This window comes from Trichomycterus rosablanca, chromosome 7 (genome assembly GCF_030014385.1).
Source record: "Trichomycterus rosablanca isolate fTriRos1 chromosome 7, fTriRos1.hap1, whole genome shotgun sequence".
NCBI lineage: Eukaryota > Metazoa > Chordata > Actinopteri > Siluriformes > Trichomycteridae > Trichomycterus > Trichomycterus rosablanca.
Window position 1 is genome coordinate 820,794 of NC_085994.1, and position 19,207 is coordinate 840,000.

Sequence of the window (19,207 nt, forward strand, 5' to 3'; positions counted from 1 at the left end):
TCGTTTGACTCGCACCGAAAGGAAATGAGGGCGAGCTTAAACCCCGAACTCGCTCGCTCGCCCCCCTGTACACGGGCCCCCGCACACACGCCGCCGGAGCACAATACGACTCAATACGGCAGGTGAGAAAGCCGTCTTTGTCTTCGTGAAACACTGAGGGCAGTATTTAATTGAGGGGTGTTAACACCACCCGCGCGGGGAGCGGGAAACGCCCCGCAGGTCCCAACAACGTTCCAGAACTCAGTTTTCCTGGAGCGGAGACAAACGGCGAGGTAAAAAAGGTTCATTTGTTCTGAGGTCCGGAGATGTGAATGCGCAGGGACGTGAACATGTACCGCGCCGTTTCTTCTGTAGGCGGCGAGTCAGGAACGGTCATATCAGCTGGATGGACGGGCGCATGAATACCCCCTGTCCCTGTTTCTGCCCCCCAGAGCTTTGAACTTTCTAGTTTTCTTCCCTTGTACATCAGAAGGGACCGTCGCTCTCGCTGCCAAATCGTTCTCCCATCTGCTCCTGATTACCTTTGGTTGCACTTGGTTTTCTGCCAGACGTCTGGGCTTCCACCATCTCGTTCTTTATATTTTTCTCCTTTTTCTCTTCACCTATCCGCCGGTTTTCTTTATACTGGTTCATACCGGTGTTTTCTCTTCACCCTCGAGCCGGTCGATCTGTCTTTCACACGATGGATGAAATGGATGGAAAACAGACTAAAGAAAAAGAGGTGGAAGCAAAATACAAGGTTCATAGTTCTGATTTGTTAGGGATTTGTTACCTCTACATCAGACCTGGGCATCGTGCGGTAAGGATGTGGAAAAACAAGTCAGTCAGCGCCATCACCGAGCTACGATTGATTGATGAAAGCCTTGATCTTATGGACGTGAATCCTGGACATTAAAAAAAGACAAACGTCTCATGGAGGAAGATGATCACCACTGAGTGAGCATATGAGACGGCCAGAACAGAGTCCCTCTGGTTATGTTACTTCAGGTTTGTGATGAGGGGACCACGTGACGACCTTGAAGGCAGCGTTACTGTATGACAGGACTTGTGGAAGGACCCGGAAGACCAGGAGGACTAGGAATAAGTTGAATTTGTTATGAGGTGGGGAGGAAGGACCCAAGGATGCAGAGGGAGTTAGAAAAAAGGGATTTATTTACAAAATAATAAACATAATATACAATAAAATAAAAGGAATAACACCAACAAAAAACACTTCGGGGAATCCCGAAGGCAGCCGGACGTCGGGGCTGAAAATAAACAGAAAAATACAAATAACAAAAAGGGTGGCGCGAGGCGCGAACCTTGGTCGCTCACCTCCTGGCTGGGAGCTTACGCAGCCTGCCACAGCAGCGCTGAAAGCAAAACCGCTCCCAGCACTAAAGAGGTGAAGCGACCGGGTTCGCGAGGTGGAAAACCTCGCGCTGTTGGCCGGAGAAGGGGGAAAAAACACGGGCTTTTTAAAAGCCCGGGTGTTACGGTCGGCAGCAAGGATTGCTGGAACGCAACCGCGTCATTACGCTAAAAAACACAGCGGCGCTGTCACCAGCCAGGTTGGCTGGGAAGTGGCCGTTGTAACTGCGCTCCCGAAAACGGAACGCGACGCTGTCACCAGCGGTTTACGCTGGGAGGGGGTCGCGTTCCTCTGGGCGCGATAACAGGATCTCACGGTGGCGGCGGCACGACGGCTCGGCGGCAGCGGCCTGACGGCGACCTGAAGGCAGCGACCAGGCGGCGGCGGCGGCTCGACAGCGGCGGCACAATGGCGGCAGCTTGGCAGCGGCAGCGGCCTGGTGGCGCCCCAATAGCGGTGGCCCGGCGGCAGCGGCACGGCGGCGGCGGCACAGTGCGGCGGCACAACCTAGAGATAAAAAAAAAAAAAAAAACATAAAAGGGCACCGCAGTGCCAAACAAACTGAAAGAAAGAAAAAGGCCAACAAACGCAGAAGATGCGACGGCTGCAGCTCTGCGCCTATCCCTTAAATAGGGGAAGGCACAAGACACAGCTGCAGCGCATTCGCCCTAACGAGCTGGCCAGGTATTTCAGCCAGCTCGTTCACTGCTCTGTAAGGCCTGTGGCGTCAGGGAGAGATGGCACATTCCCCTGACGCCACAGAACCTAACAGAATTATTGTATTATCAGGTGCTTATCTGCTACAGGTGATGTGACCGAGGGCATTGGAGATGACGGTGTAGTGACAGGACATCACTCAATACTTGTTTATGTCTGAATTACTTGTAAACACAGAAAGGTGCAGGGAAGGTCCTGTTCCTCCTATAGTGTACCCCCCAGCTAATTATCAACGTATTTCTTCACATAATTCCACTTAGAAGTGAAGCTACTACAGTCCAAACTCGATTTCAAAGTCATTTAAACAATTTCTGGGGTGAAGAACTCCAGGCTGTACCTAAAAGCTGAAGGGTGGAAGAAGAAACCGCCCCCTGTGGAACCGTCTGCTAGTCAGGTCGTCTTTCAGCTGTGGCTGGACAGGGTTGAGAGAACCGGACAAGTCGAAACCCATCGTCCTCACAGTGCTACCACCCCCCGTTCAGGTCAGAGAGGACCTTCTGCAGCAGTGTAGAGGATTCGTCATCCACGACAACCTGATGAAACGGAAGCTTTAATGACAGACTAGAGACTGGTCCAGGGTTCGGCCTCCTGGGCGTCTTCATGCTCCACTGTTGAGTCACATTTTTATGACCGCGTCCTACTTTCGACGGCTGTGGCAGCGTTATGGTCTGAGGAATGTTTTTTTGGCATCCATGTGGAAGGAACTCCTGACCGTATTGAGTATGAATCCGTCCTTGCAGATCACGTTCACCCAAACATGCTGATCGTCTTCCCTGGGGCGGGTGGGACACGTCACACGGCTAGACTGTCCCACATTGGTTGGAAGAGCATGACCGAGACTTCCAAGTACTACCCTGACCCCCTAATTCCCCAGACTTGAACCTAATTGAGCATCTGTGGGAGCACCTTGATGGTCATGTTGGCTCTATGGATCCTCTCCCACGCCCCTCCAGCAGCTGTGGGGTGCACAGCAGTCAGCATGGCTCCAGATACCTGTGAGAACCTACCAGGACCTTATTGAGTCTCTCCCAGCCCGTCCAGCTGCTGTCTGTGCTTGGTTTGGCACCTTGACCAGTCCGTTGTGTCTTTTGAAGACTAGTGGGCACAGCCAGAACTCAAACTTGAGAGTTAAACCTGGGTACTTTCTGGGTACCAAATCTAGTCGTATCTAATTCCCCTCTACTGCTGCAGAGCTCCACTCCTGACCGAGGAGGGTCGTGACTAACACACACCCCCTCCGACACATGTGCAGCACCGACCGCTTCTTTTCACCTGCACCAGACAGGTTCATATGGCACACAGAGTGTCACGCACTGATCTCCGTTATCCCCCGTTTCTGTGCAGCACCATCGATCAGCCAGCAGAGGGCGTAACTGCAGCAGCTATGAGAAATCCCCTTCGGCACTCCCACCATACCAATAGGCGCCCAGAACTTGTGAGATGTCGAGATGTCAGCATTTCTAGCTTCATGATACATTTGCAGCTTGACTCACTGACTTGAATAAACGCAAGTGTGGCTACCTGGTGGAGGACAACGTGGTCGTAAGCGAACCTCAATGAAAGGTGAACTGCTCGTTCCAGTTCTGTTAGTACACGTTCGGAATAAAATTCTTATTTGTGGTTGAATTGCAGATCGTAGTGTTTGTAATGTCAGTGCTTCTTGTTCAAGCCTCAAGCGCTCAACTTTATGAAGGTCACTGCTGTGAACCATGGACAGTCCTGGACCTGAACTTCATGGGCAAAGAACCCAAACTACAGCACTAAAGCGAGTCCATTTCATCAGTCATCAGTCCACTTCACTGAACCTTAGCAGCACTGGGTTTAGTTAGAATTTAAAAATATTAGATTTAAAACAGATGTTGTTATGATTTGGTACAAAATGAGCTTTAACAAAATGCCCGGTTGAGCGAGGCTGAGATGAAAAATGCATCCAGACTCAGAACTCAAGCTCATCTAACACTTGCATGGTTCTGGTTCTGGTTCCAAAATCCAGAACGGTTCTGCACTTTTCCACCTCAGAATCACAGGTTCTCATCCAAAACCGTCGGTGGCGCTGGTGTGGAACCTAGAAACCTGTGAGGCAAGCAGCCAATGGGTGGGGTGTCCTAGCGTCGCCATAGTAACGTTGTTTACCCGCCTTTCCACCATTTACGACTAAAATCAGGAGAACAAACAGCAGCAGTAACCAATCATCAGCGGTGAAACGAAGCGGTGCAGCTACATAAACCTGAATCTGCATCAAACGCTTCAAATCATACAAAGCGCCGCTGAGGTCACATGATCTGACGCTCACGGGCGTGGCCGCGACACGCCACGTAATAACCGTACACGATCGAAACAGATGAAGCAAACCAAGCGCTCGCCGTCCGTCACACACGTGATCTTCATGTACGATCGTCGATTCCTTTGTGCAGCACAGATGCCGAAAAAGTCGATTCATCCTCTCGAACCGATAGAAATGCTAGTTTGTGGGAACCAGCACCAGAACTTGGTGGAAAAGAAATCTGTGATTCCATGTTTTTGTTAATAACGGACGTCATGATCACCGGGCCAGGAGGAAGAGGACCATGCTAGTTGTTGCTAATGCAGAGCCAAGGGTTGCCTTAGTGCCAGCATGAGTAACTGGCACACAAGTAATGGGACCATTAATGCTGAGGGGTATTTGTTGTAACCGTTAGATTTATATACACTGGTATCTTGAAACTGGACGTCAGTGGGTTCTGGGAGTGGTGTTGAGTTTTAAAGACGTTGAGTTTCGAGGTATTTTTCTCCATAAGGATGTTTGGAGAACCTGTTAATGCGTCCATGGTCCCGTGGAGCTGCAGATATTTTAGTCTCATGTAAAATAATGAGGTTGTTTTTGACACTTAAACACTGAAAATAACACAAATATAATATAAACACACTGAAATACAATTACTAACAGTTACACATCAATAAAAATACAATAAAAGCTGCACTTTAGTTTTACTTCTTTATTGTTTCCTGACGCTTCTTAGTGGTGGAGATGCTCGATGTTGGAATACCGTATTCCCTTCAGCACCGGCGCATTCACACGAGAAGTGACAAAACCACTTCTGCGCCGCTGTGCCGTTATTTCCTATGAAGTGTGACGGCGGTGCACAAAACTTATCGTGACTTTTTGTAGTAAAACAGCGAGTGAGGAATGTGATTAGTGGAGGAACTTATGAGCAGTAATAATGAAGAGAAGTTTAGTGCTCCTGTCTCCTTCTTTTACTACATTAAACCACGTTAAGCTTTATTTTCAACCAGAAGTGTTTTAGCTAAACGAGACTCTGTTTGTCGTTTCTTTAGGACTCTCGGCTCCGTTCTTCACCCAGGCTTATCGTAGCAGACGCGCTGAAGCCCGAGGCGCCTCGGCTGTGCCGCTTCGAAGCTTCACCTCCCCCCCGCGCTCAAACACTGCTCGGAAGACGAAGACACAGACGTCAGGAGCCGCCACCATGGCCCCAGGATTCAGTGCGTCACTGTGGTGAAATAGGCAGAAGACATGTTGGCACGGAGGGACGGGCACCACACTGAGATTAGCCGTAGCAACCATGGAGATGGTGTGGAGGAGCTTGGCCTGCGTCGGGGTCATGGCTGTGTTAACCTCGGGACTAGGAGCCAGCACTTTCGCTCAGGAGAGCCAAGGTAAGGAGCGCCGACTTTCAGCAGTTCTGTTATTGTTTATTATGTATAAATAATGAAACAATAATCTATATTCATCATCGTTATGCAATTAGCGGTCATGTGACAGTGCAGCGCATCAGATCATAAAGACGTGATCCAAGAGCTGAGAAAGGTGATCTGAACGCCTTTGACAATTTGACTAAACAAAAAACATCCAGTGAATGGCAGTTTGTTGGTAGAAATACCTTGTAGATCTGGGATGAGCTGACAGGAAGGATATAGTACCTCAAATAATCATTTTTTTAACTCCTTCCTTCCTGATTTACCCCTCCGCTGGAAGTAACAAAAATAAAAACAAACATATAAATGGACGAATAGAAAGAAGAAAAGACTGAGACGTAACACTGATCATGCCAGAAATGACACAATCGTGTTTAAAGTGGCGTAAAACTCAAATAAATAAATAATAAATAAAGGGCTTTACAAGGCTTGAATCTAGGCTGCACGAGTCTAAATTTTCTTGAGGTTCCTTCCTTATTATTATTATTTTTTGCTATTTATTTATGCATTTTCTCCCAATTTAACGTAGTTAATCTGTCCCCTGATTGCAGTCGAGGTGGGTTTATTGCTGCTCTCGCCTCCTCCGACCTGCGTGCAGTCCTTAGCGCAGTGGTCCCCAACCACCGGGCCCCGGGTTACACAGAAAGAATAAATAATTAGAGACGCTACAAGAGCAATTACATTTTCAACACACTTTGGGTGTTATTGCCTCCAATCACCACTAGGTGGGAGCAGCGTCTCGTTGCATCGAAATAAGCTCAGGATTCAGACTGATCTAGACTGATTCTATAGTTATTCTGTTTTAAATCCTCCTGCCCCCGCCGATCTGTGAAATTATATCTTATATGAAACCGGTCCGGTGCAAAAAAGGTTGGGGAGCACTGCCTTTAGCGGACCCTTTCTTTTCACCCATGCATTCTGCACAGGCACCTCAAACTGCTAATCAGGGTCCTTACACAGCGTTTGAAGACCCCACCCACATAGTCTGGTCATCCCGCCCTAGCAGACACGTGTCTGGTGCAGGCACTGCCAATTATGCCCACTAGATGACGCCCAGCCGACCGGTGGCAACGTCGAGTTGCGAACTGCGCCTTATTTTAATATTAACATTATTTCCTGTACCACTGATGCCCTGTGCTGGCTTATTGAACTTTTTTTAAATTAGTTTTAGGGTTTTTTGTGCATAATTTCCACCGGTACCCTGCTGACAGTCGTTGTTAACCCTTGACCCAGGACCATGACCGAGCCTTTATGTAAATATGGACTTTTGACCCCTATTTTTGATCTGGCACGGTTTTTATGCCAGATGCCCTTCCTGACACAACCCTGCCTGTTTACCCGGGCTTTGGACCTGCACTTAGAGCGCACTGATGAGTGACTTTAACAAAGTGACCCAATTAAAAGTAAAAGTTGAGAGAATGGGGGAAAGCAGTGGTGTCCGGGTGGCATGACGGAAGAACGCCATTTTTCAAAAAGCTTATGATAAACATTTCCTAACCTGGCACACTGTTCAGGAAATATATGACAGATATACAAGCATGGCACAGTTGGCATTCATTTGAATTCATTCTCCTATAAAGAGCTTAATAATGAGCTTAGCCACCACGCTAGCAGCAGCGCTGGTATAACCCGAGACCCAGACGGGCTCATGAAGCTTATTTTAGCTGAAGCATGCAGTCGCTCTGCTCAGGCCGGACGAGAAGCCAGACGGGTATGAATAGGCTCGTTTGGGGCCGTGGACGGGAGCCCTGTGGTCACGGTGGCCTCCGTTAAGGAAGCTTTTACAGAACCTGGCACTCGGATATAGACGGGCGCTTCCACCAATCTGGGCAGGGACGTGACCGGGTGCAGCTGCTACCCATCTAAATAAAAATGTGTCTTTAGGCTAGAGTCTGAGTCGAGTCACGAGTCAATATAATCTACACAAAACATATATTGTAATTGTAGTGTAGAAATAAAGAAATAATCTGTAAGTTCAGATAAAAACAACAACAGATTAGCGAGTGTATTTAGCCGTTTTACTTCGTGTCTTTACTTTCCTCCTCATTGTGTAAATGAAAGTAATTTCTGTAACAAGAAGGTTCCAGTTAAAAGCTTCAACTGATACGTTTTGTTTTCATTACAGAACAAAAGCGCTCGATAAATCACGGCACAGCGGCCAAAATCCCAAACACGGCAAAAACCATCATAACCGCTGCTTACCTTAGCTTCTGTTCTTCCAGATGCTATTACATTTATAAGCGTGCGTCCCATTAGGAACAGAATCCGTTATTTTGTAAATGTGCTTATAATTAAAAACCTCCAAACTTTTCCCGGTGGTGAAGTAAAACAGGAAGTGGTTAGAAAGCCGATCGAGCGTTTCATTACCACGTCATCTGTGTGACGCAAACTGAATAAATGCAAATAACAACATTTCTTACTAACAATTACAATCAGAAGCTCTGATTGGTTCAGAAAGCGTCTTACAACCATTAGCACCGATTCTGTAGGAGCGTTCCATTCACCCCGGTTGTTACTGTGAAGTGCACTACGTAGGGTATTCCACCATTTTAAGTGAGATTCCGATCCAAAGGTAACGAAAATGTTCAAATGAAGTGAACTTCAGACTGTGTAGGGAGTAGGGAGCGACGCTTCATTACTACACCGGAAGCTGGCTGGAACATTTACTTGTTGCATGTGTTGTGGGTTTTATATATACTGTATATATATATATATACAGGGGTTGGACAAAATAACTGAAACACCTGTCATTTTAGTGTGTGAGGTTTCATGGCTAAATTGGACCAGTCTGGTGGCCAATCTTCATTAATTGCACATTGCACCAGTAAGAGCAGAGTGTGAAGGTTCAATTAGCAGGGTAAGAGCACAGTTTTGCTCAAAATATTGCAATGCACACAACATTATGGGTGACATACCAGAGTTCAAAAGAGGACAAATTGTTGGTGCACGTCTTGCTGGCGCATCTGTGACCAAGACAGCAAGTCTTTGTGATGTATCAAGAGCCACGGTATCCAAGGTAATGTCAGCATACCACCAAGAAGGACAAACCACATCCAACAGGATTAACTGTGGTTGCAAGAGGAAGCTGTCTGAAAGGGATGTTCGGGTGCTAACCCGGATTGTATCCAAAAAACATAAAACCACGGCTGCCCAAATCACGGCAGAATTAAATGTGCACCTCAACTCTCCTGTTTCCACCAGAACTGTCCGTCGGGAGCTCCACAGGGTCAATTTACACGGCCGGGCTGCTATAGCCAAACCTTTGGTCACTCGTGCCAATGCCAAACGTCGGTTTCAATGGTGCAAGGAGCGCAAATCTTGGGCTGTGGAAAATGTGAAACATGTATTGTTCTCTGATGAGTCCACCTTTACTGTTTTCCCCACATCCGGGAGAGTTACGGTGTGGAGAAGCCCCAAAGAAGCGTACCACCCAGACTGTTGCATGCCCAGAGTGAAGCATGGGGGTGGATCAGTGATGGTTTGGGCTGCCATATCATGGCATTCCCTTGGCCCAATACTTGTGCTAGATGGGCGCGTCACTGCCAAGGACTACCGAACCATTCTGGAGGACCATGTGCATCCAATGGCGGTGCCGTGTATCAGGATGACAATGCACCAATACACACAGCAAGACTGGTGAAAGATTGGTTTGATGAACATGAAAGTGAAGTTGAACATCTCCCATGGCCTGCACAGTCACCAGATCTAAATATTATTGAGCCACTTTGGGGTGTTTTGGAGAAGCGAGTCAGGAAACGTTTTCCTCCACCAGCATCACGTAGTGACCTGGCCACTATCCTGCAAGAAGAATGGCTTAAAATCCCTCTGACCACTGTGCAGGACTTGTATATGTCATTTCCAAGACGAATTGATGCTGTATTGGCCGCAAAAGGAGGCCCTACACCATACTAATAAATTATTGTGGTCTAAAACCAGGTGTTTCAGTTATTTTGTCCAACCCCTGTATATATAGTTATCACACGTAACTAATGGTAACACATGCTGACGCTAGAGACTCTTGTTTTTTATGAGTCATGAGTCGAGTCAGAGTCATTTGAAACGATTCAGAGTCGAGTCTGAAGTCGCTGTGTGTGCGATCGATCATGTTCTGAAAATAACACAAAAATGCCTCTGAGAAACACTTTGGTATTTGGGGTGATTTCTACAGCCACAGTAAAGCTCGATTTCACTGCTGCATCATTTCTGGCTGAAGCTTTTGTGAACATTGCTGCAATTTTTGGACAATTTGTTGTTTTTCTTTCTTGGAGGCTAAATTTAACACACGCTCCCTGTTTGGTGTCAAAAGTCAGACGTACATTGTACTCCTTTATCACCAATGCTGCCGACTAAATTCACAGTAAAATGTGCTTAATTTCACGGACCTCGATTGTCAAAAATCACAGATTTCAGGGATTTATAAAGAAAAGAGCCACATTTCACATCAGTGAAATGAAATGATAGAATAAATGAAGCTACAATACTGTCACGAATCCAGCCCCTCTCTGCTCCTGTGTGCCGCGCCCCTCTCTCTGGGAGCGCTCTCAGTATAGAGCCAACGCCTCCGATGCTAATTACCCACAGCTGGGATCAGGGCATTTAAGAAGGCAGCTGTGGGTCCTTTACTGGGGACTATTTTGATTTTGCCTTGGTTTGATTTGACTCGATTTGACTCTGTTTGACTCGGTCTGTTCAACTCGGTCTGTTTGACTCGGTTTGACTCGGTCTGTTCGACTCTGTTTGACTCGGTCTGTTTGACTCTGTTTGACTCGGTCTGTTCGACTCGGTTTGTTCGAATCATATGAATGATTTTAATTGGGTTTGTAATGCAGATGCTGCTGAAGCAGATCCAGGTGAGGAAGCTCCATCACCAGGTCACCAAAACCATAAAGTACCAAAACTTTTACCTTCATCCTGGACTCAGTGAATTTCTTGTAAACAGGAACACAAACCTCGCACGTTTAGTATCGGTGAGCTAGCAGCTTGTGTGTTACGTCTTTGATAAACTGCAGTGACGCTAACACGGTGCTTGTAGCGCTTTATAGAGCCGCTCTGTCTGTCAAGGTGAAGTTTATGAGCGGATAACGGGGGCGGCCCGATCCTCCCCGGGGCCTCCTCAGCCAGATTAAAGGAAAGATCAAAGGCTTGTATAAATAAATCAGCTTCCTTATATGTGTTAGAACAGGGAGCGGTTCTTCCTCCGATTGTGGATAGATGTTGAGTTAAGAGAGCGCTGGCACAGAGCGGCGGCGGTGGTCCCCTTTTTATTAGGGGAGGTTTTATTGTGAGGCTATAATAATCTGGGACAGAACTGACCGGGTTCTTCTTATTTAAACGTCACTAATAAAGCCGCTGAGATCTGTTCGTTTACTGATTATGAGGAACTTTGGTTTAATACCACCTGAAGAATCCAGAGCACTGCTTGTGCAGGTCAGGATCCAGTAAGAAGAAATGCCATGACTGGAGCCATGGTTGGGCGTTAGAAGCCTCAGACTGCCAACAGGGGCTGATTTGGGGTTCTGGGGACTCCTACTACATGTACTACATGTATAGACCTCACAAAGAGAGGCACTGTTTATCTGTTTGAAGCTTTGAAGGAGCCTCGGTGGAGGGTGAGGGTGACAGACACCCGTTACCAACACATAAAGGCTGAGTGTCTCTTATTGATAGCGTGACTTGTAGAGAGTGCGTGTGCTTGCTCGGCCTGCCTGCGGTAACAACGACTTTGGGAATACTTCAGAAAACCGTTGTTACTGAACACAGGTCGCCGCTGGATCAAGAAGTGCAACCTGAAACTCTATTAGACAAAGAGAAAGTTGTATATCGATTCTATACAGAGTTCTCTGGGCCCGAGCTCATCTGAGATGGATCGAAAGACAGTGGACAAGTGTGCTGTGGTTTGGCACGTTTTCAGGAACAGGAACAGTTGTAGATTTCTCTATGCTGTAAACAAAAGATTATTTCAGCAGGATTAATTATTAAATTATTTCAGCAGGACAATGCCACGTCTCATTCTGTACACACTTCAACACAGAGTGCATGTGCTTGACCGGCCTGCCTGCAGTCCAGATTTAAATAGTCTCCTGTTGAAAATGTTCGGCGCATCATGAAGAGGAGAATTGGACGACGACTTTGGGAATACTGTTGACGCCTTATACAGGCCACCGCTGCATGAAGAAGTGCAACCTGAATCTCATTTCGTCTTATCCTGGAATTCCACGCCTGATTCTGTACACACTACAACACAGAGCGCTTGTGCCTGAGCGGCCTGCCTGCAGTCCAGACTGAATCTGTCTCCTGTTGTAAATGTCCAGAGCTGGAGTCTCGTATCGAGCAACGGAACAAAATTCCACTCGCAAACCTGCAACCATCAGTGTCCTCAGTTCCACACACATTAAAAAGTAGAATTAAAAGGAACGCTGATGGAACACAGGGGGGAACACAGGGGGAACTCGGGGGGGGGGGGGACACGAGGGGAACACAGAGGGAACACAGGGGGAACTCAGGGGGGGACACGGGGGAACACAGGGGGAACTCAGGGGGGAACACAGAGGGAAACACTGATGGAACACGGGGGAACACAGAGGGGAACACAGGGAAAACTCGGGGGAACACAGAAGGAAACGCTGATGGAACACGGGGGAACACAGGGAAAACTCAGGGGAACACAGAGGGAACACGGGGGGACACAGAAGGGAACACAGGGGGAACTCGGGGGGAACACAGGGGGAACTCGGGGGGAACACAGGGAGGAACACAAAGGGGAACGCTGATGGAACACGGGGAACACAGAGGGGAACACGGGGGAACACAAAGGGGAACACAGGAAGGAACACGGGGGAATACAGAGGGGAACACTGATGGAACACGGGGAACACAGGGGAACGCTGATGGAACACGGGGGGAACACAGAGGGGAACACTGATGGAACACGGGGAACACAGAGGGGAACGCTGATGGAACACGGGGGGAACACAGAGGGGAACACTGATGGAACACAGGGGGAACGCTGATGGAACACGGGGGGAACACAGAGGGGAACACTGATGGAACACAGGGGGAACACAGAAAGGAACGCTGATGGAACACAGGGGGAACACAGAGGGGAACACTGATTGGAACACAGGGGGAACACAGAGGGGAACGCTGATGGAACACAGGGGGAACACAGAGGGGAACGCTGATGGAACACGGGGGGAACACAGAGGGGAACACTGATTGGAACACAGGGGGAACACAGAGGGGAACGCTGATGGAACACGGGGGGAACACAGAGGGGAACACTGATTGGAACACAGGGGGAACACAGAGGGGAACGCTGATGGAACACGGGGGGAACACAGAGGGGAACGCTGATGGAACACGGGGGGAACACAGAGGGGAACACTGATTGGAACACGGGGGGAACACAGAGGGGAACGCTGATGGAACACGGGGGGAACACAGAGGGGAACGCTGATGGAACACGGGGGGAACACAGAGGGGAACACTGATTGGAACACAGGGGGAACACAGAGGGGAACGCTGATGGAACACAGGGGGAACACAGAGGGGAACACTGATGGAACACGGGGGGAACACAGAGGGGAACGCTGATGGAACACGGGGGGAACACAGAGGGGAACACTGATTGAACACAGGGGGAACACAGAGGGGAACGCTGATGGAACATGGGGAACACAGAGGGGAACGCTGATGGAACACAGGTAAACACAGAGGGGAACACATTTGGGAACACAAGGGGAAACACGCCCCCGTTAAAAACAAGTGCAGAATTTGAGACGTGATGGTTCTGGTGCTCTCGAAGCGGTTTAGCGTCCAGCAGGACTGGAGATCTGGTGTATAAGCAGCAGTTCGTCACTCCTCAGGTTTTGTAGTTTTAAAGCTGCGTAACGTCCAGCTATAAAATCTTTCTGTGATTTTAACAGTCGTGTAGCGTGTGCAGCTCCATCATTACTAAAAAAAAATAATGAAGAAACACGTGTAGCGTCCAGCGCTGCAGCATCTCTGAGATTCTCCGACCAGACACGTGTTTATTATGACGCTCCTGATCTAACTCTGTCCAGATGAGATGTTCGCTCGGTTTGGACAGTTCGGAGCTTTTCGTTGTTGGTTACACAATAAGCTCTAAACCTTAAAACATAAACGTCTGGGCTGAACCGTAAACGCTCGCCAAATCTGTAATACATGTATAAACTGTAAAACCTGCTACAGATGCAGCACAGCGAGGATCATTTTACCATGTTTAGGTCTCATGTAGCAACAGAGGTACCATGTTACAACTTAGAACCTCTACTATTAGCTCTTTATTATTACCCCAGACCGGGCGCCAATCCTTCATAACATTAAAACCACCTCCTTGTTTCTACACTCACTGTCCATTTTATCAGCTCCACTTACCATATAGAAGCACTTTGTAGTTCTACAATTACTGACTGTAGTCCATCTGTTTCTCTGCATACTTTGTTACCCCCTTTCATGCTGTTCTTCAATGGTCAGGACCACCACAGAGCAGGTATTATTTAGGTGGTGGATGATTCTCAGCACTGCAGTGACACTGACATGGTGGTGGTGTGTTAGTGTGTGTTGTGCTGGTATGAGTGGATCAGGCACAGCAGCGCTGCTGGAGTTTTTAAACACCGTGTCCACTCACTGTCCACTCTATTAGACACTCCTACCTAGTTGGTCCACCTTGTAGATGTAAAGTCAGAGACGATCGCTCATCTATTGCTGCTGTTTGAGTCGGTCATCTTCTAGACCTTCATCAGTGGTCACAGGACGCTGCCCACGGGGCGCTGTTGGCTGGATGTTTTTGGTTGGTGGACGATTCTCAGTCCAGCAGTGACAGTGAGGTGTTTAAAAACATACCAGCACAACACTCACTAACACACCACCACCATGTCAGTGTCACTGCAGTGCTGAGAATCATCCACATCTAAATAATACCTGCTCTGTGGGGGTCCTGTGGGGGTCCTGACCATTGAAGAACAGCATGAAAGGGGGTAACAAAGTATGCAGAGAAACAGATGGACTACAGTCAGTAATTGTAGAACTACAAAGTGCATCTATATGGTAAGTGGAGCTGATAACATGGACAGTGAGTGTAGAAACAAGGAGGTGGTTTTAATGTTATGGCTGATGGGTTTCTGATCTGAATAACTCCGCTGGGGAGTGACGGGCGTACGGCCGACTGTTTGATGACTCCGGTAAATGATGAGACCAAGAACATTATGGCTTATAGCATTCATACAGTGAAACGTGGTGGTGGTAGCATCCCGCGTAGCTGCAAACGTATTTGTAGCGATGATGTTAATCATGTGACTCTCCTGCTTCTCTTCCTCCCCCTCCAGCTGAGTTCCTGTCAGCTCTGGCCCACTATGAGATCGTCGCCCCTGTCCGGGTCGGCCCTCGGGGCGAGGCGCTGCCCGGCGCCCCGGTCAGGCACGGACGGCAGCGGCGGAGCACCGGTTCGAGACGGGAGGAGCCCGAGCGGCAGCTGTATTACCAGGTGTCCACGTCGGGCGGCAGCCTCTTCCTGAACCTCACGCTGCAGAGCGGCCTGCTGTCCCGCCAGTTCCGGGTGGAGTACTGGAGGAAGGGCGGAGTGGCGTGCAGTCACCCGTACTCGCCCAGCTGCCATTACACGGGTCACGTGCAGCACCAACCACAGTCCAGCGCGGTGGCTCTCAGTATCTGTAACGGTCTGGTAAGTGGGACCCCAGTTCAGCTCTAGGATACAGTCAAAAGTTTTCACCCCCCCTGATGCCACGTTCGGCTCGTTTTAGTAAGCGAACATGTTTTATATTGGTAAAGCTTTTTAAAATAGTTATTATATACTAGATACGCCATTGACATCATGACGTCTGCTTAAACAGCCTATTAGGCCCCCGCACTAACCAGTTAGCCCACTTCCCTGCCTCTTATAACCGCAGACTTACCTCAACTTAGGTTTCCCAAATAGTCGTAGTGATTCCTCATAACTGCTGCAGTTACTCCCTCTGGTGGCTGATCGATGGCGCTACACTGCACAGAGACGGGGGATAATGGAGATCAGTGCTTGACTCCTTGTGCACGATACGGATCTCCGTATGAACCTCCTGGTGCAGGTGAAAAGAAGCGGTCGGTGCTGCACACGTGTCGTGTTAGTCACGATTCTCCTCGCTCATAATTCGCATTATTTCGGCCGTCTTATTCGTTTTGCACTTGGGTTCCCCTCGCCCGTTACAGATAAGGCTCTGTCCTGAACGCTAAGTCACTTCCAGATTGCGGTTTGCACCAGAAAGGAAACCAGTTCCATTCCCAGTCCCAGTGCCCAGCGCCCAGCTCATACATATGCAGCAAGAAGATTTTAGCATACAACGTGGTATTAATTACAGCTAGCCATGATTCTCCAGCCGTCAGCGCTAAACCGTATGGTTTTTTCTGATTGCGGAGTCCAGAGCGCGTCTGTTTTCCAGCTGGTTTATCGTCCCATTCCACAAACACGTGTTTTAGATCATTACAACAGATTGGGTTTGCGAGCGTGAGCCACGGCATGCTCGATACCGACCTGAGCCAGCGGCGCATCGGCACAAAGGTCGAGGCTAACGCCTGCTCATTTACACACGACTAGCTGCAGCCTCACTTTTAGCTTAGCTTAAGTTAACGAACACGCACACTGGCCGTGATTTACAAAGACATGATTGTATATTTATTAACGTCTGTGGTGCTGTGTTTGCCTCTCGCAGCAGGGCGTGATCGTAGCTGGTGGAGAGGAGTACCTCATCGAGCCTCTGGTCTCCGCTGAGAACCAAACTAGCCGAGAGGGCGAGGTGGAGCGCCCCCATGTGGTGTACAAGCGATCCTCTCTGCGACATCTGTACATGGATCAGTCCTGCGGCGTCATCGGTAAGATCACGGTTTATCGATCACTTAGTGAGAAAGTCAACATGCAGTTAGTCAGAAGTTTACATACACTTGTAGGGGCCGCGTGTCAAATTAAGGAAAAATAACCATTCTACCACTTCATCTACTTAAATCTACTCGAATAGGCCACTTAAATGGCGTAGCAGGATATTCTGCTAGTGCACCAGTGCTGGGGTTTAAATCTCAGCTCCGCTATTGGTTGGTTAGGCACCCCCTAGCACAGTGGTCCCCAACCACTGGGCCATGGACCGGTACCAGTCTGTGGGTCATTTATTATCGGGCCGCACAGAAAGAATAAATAATTTAAGACGCTACATCAGCAATGAAAACACTGCTTTTTTTATGGGTGTTATTGTCTCCTATCACCCCTAGGTGGGAGCAGCGTCTCATTGCAGTGAAAAAAGCTCATTTGTGAGTAGTACAGTTATTGCCGGTAGTGAAATTATATCTTATATGAAACCGTTCCGTGGTGTAAAAAAGGTTGGGGAGCGCTGGTCTAGCGGACACGGTCAGCAGTGCAGACAGTGCAGCAGACCAAATCGTCCACTAGTCTGCTGTGTGGTAAAAGACGGGACTAAAAAGGGGGCGGGGTCTTTGAGGAACGTGGAGATCAGCACGTGACTCTCAATGCGTGAGAACGACCTCACGCGTCGATCCACCGAAGTACGGGCGAATAAGAAGGGGTCGGTGGAGCGTGCATGCATCGGAGGGAGGCGTCGTACCCTCCTCGTACACCATCGGGGTCTACAGCAGAGGAAGAGGAATTGGCTACGACTAAACTGGGAGGAAAAGGAAGTAAATGCAGAAATTAAATAGTTTAAGTACTGACCAGAAGATTCTGGAGAAACACTTTCCATCAACAAGTGGGTAGAATATGGAACAGCGTTGATGCTACCAAGAACTGGACGTCCTTCCAGAATGGTCATGGAGGCTGTCGAGAGGCCTACAGCAGGAATTTCTGCGAAGGAAACGTGCAAAAAATGGTGCAAACTGGCTACTGATGAATGAAAACGTTGTAGATCAGCGGTGCTGTAGGTAACAAACAGCAAATTAAAGACACAGTGGCCACATTTCATGTCAATCACGTCGACCTGTTTGAATGAGATGTGATCTACCAGCGTGCACTGTGCCATCGACTGGTAGATCACGATGGACGTATTGGGCTTTTGACTGACTGGAGATACTGATGCGGTCAGCTGTACCGGAGACTCTGTTTATCTGGACAGAAGGTGGTGGTAAAGATCTCAACCTTATATTCAGCACATTTGCATAAAGACCAAAACCAGGACTGTTTCATAACAGTGGAACTGGTGGTCAGTTTCATGTGACCATTAATCATTTACATTTACATTTTCAGCATTTAGCAGACGCTTTTATCCAAAGCGACTTACACAATGAGCAATTGAGGGTTAAGGGCCTTGCTCAGGGACCCAACAGTGGCAACTTGGTGGTGGCGGGGCTTGAACCGGCAACCTTCTGTTTACTAGTCCAGTACCTTAACCACTGAGCTATCACTGACCTAATCACCATGACGATGAGCACATGTGGTATTAATATAGGACTGGGGAAGAGGTGTGGTCATGGCATTGTAAGATGGTGAAAGATGTACCCTCAGGCCCCTTCCTCGGTTCAGGGATAGTCGTTCCCTCAGAATCCCAGTTCGCACCAGCATCAAGGATCTGAACATCTTCATCAGTGGTGGCTTAGTGATTAAGGTTCTGGACTAGTAATCAGAAGGTTGCTTGTTTAAGCCTCATCATTGCCAAGTTGCCACTGTTGGGCTCCTGAAGGGTAGACATTCTACGTTGGGCTATCGTCAGAGGTCACTTTACACCGAGCCGTGTGTCCAGATGAGCTGATTGTGTACCTGTTTTATTCAGACGTTCTTGTCACTGATTTCGTTTGTTTTGTTTAGACGAGAAACCCATCAAGAGCTCTGATTGGTGGCAGAGAACCATCAAACCGCCCTATCAGATGGGCCGCGGACAGCTTCCCCTGAAGCGCTCGGCCGGCCGCGAGCACTACGTGGAGACGCTGGTGGTGGCCGATAAGATGATGGTGGGGTACCACGGGCGGCGGGACGTCGAGCAGTACATCCTGGCCGTCATGAATATTGTAAGTTTTAAATCTCCTGTTTTACAGCAGCACAGTACGAAGCTTCGAGCGTCTGAAGCTGAAGACGGAGGGTCGCTCGTTTTGAAAACAGGTCTTCTCTTGTTTCCCTGGAGGTCAGGTTGCCAAACTGTTCCAGGACTCTAGCCTGGGGAACACGGTCAACATCGTGGTGACTCGACTCATCCTGCTGATGGAGGATCAGGTAAACACCATACACACACACACACACACACACACACACACACACACACAGGGCGGCACGGTGGCTAAGTGGGTAGCACTGTCGCCTCACAGCAAGAAGGTCCTGGGTTCGATCCCCAGGTGCATGTTCTCCCCGTGTCTCGTGGGTTTACTCCGGGTGCTCCGGTTTCCTCCCACAGTCCAAAAACATGCAAGGGAAGTGAATTGGAGACACTGAATTGTCCATGA

The 19,207-nt window shown here is 48.6% G+C and overlaps 1 protein-coding gene across 1 annotated transcript in view; it reads left to right on the forward strand.

The window, feature by feature from the left end:
- Positions 1 to 19,207, forward strand: part of adamts10 (ADAM metallopeptidase with thrombospondin type 1 motif, 10) — a 54,992-nt gene that overhangs the window by 7,249 nt on the left and 28,536 nt on the right. Inside the window, exons 2-6 of the mRNA XM_062998803.1 lie at positions 5,384 to 5,722; positions 15,109 to 15,464; positions 16,486 to 16,645; positions 18,579 to 18,778; positions 18,897 to 18,980. Coding sequence (XP_062854873.1) covers positions 5,629 to 5,722; positions 15,109 to 15,464; positions 16,486 to 16,645; positions 18,579 to 18,778; positions 18,897 to 18,980 — 894 coding nt within the window. The 5' untranslated portion in view covers positions 5,384 to 5,628. The remainder of the gene's footprint in view (positions 1 to 5,383; positions 5,723 to 15,108; positions 15,465 to 16,485; positions 16,646 to 18,578; positions 18,779 to 18,896; positions 18,981 to 19,207) is intronic.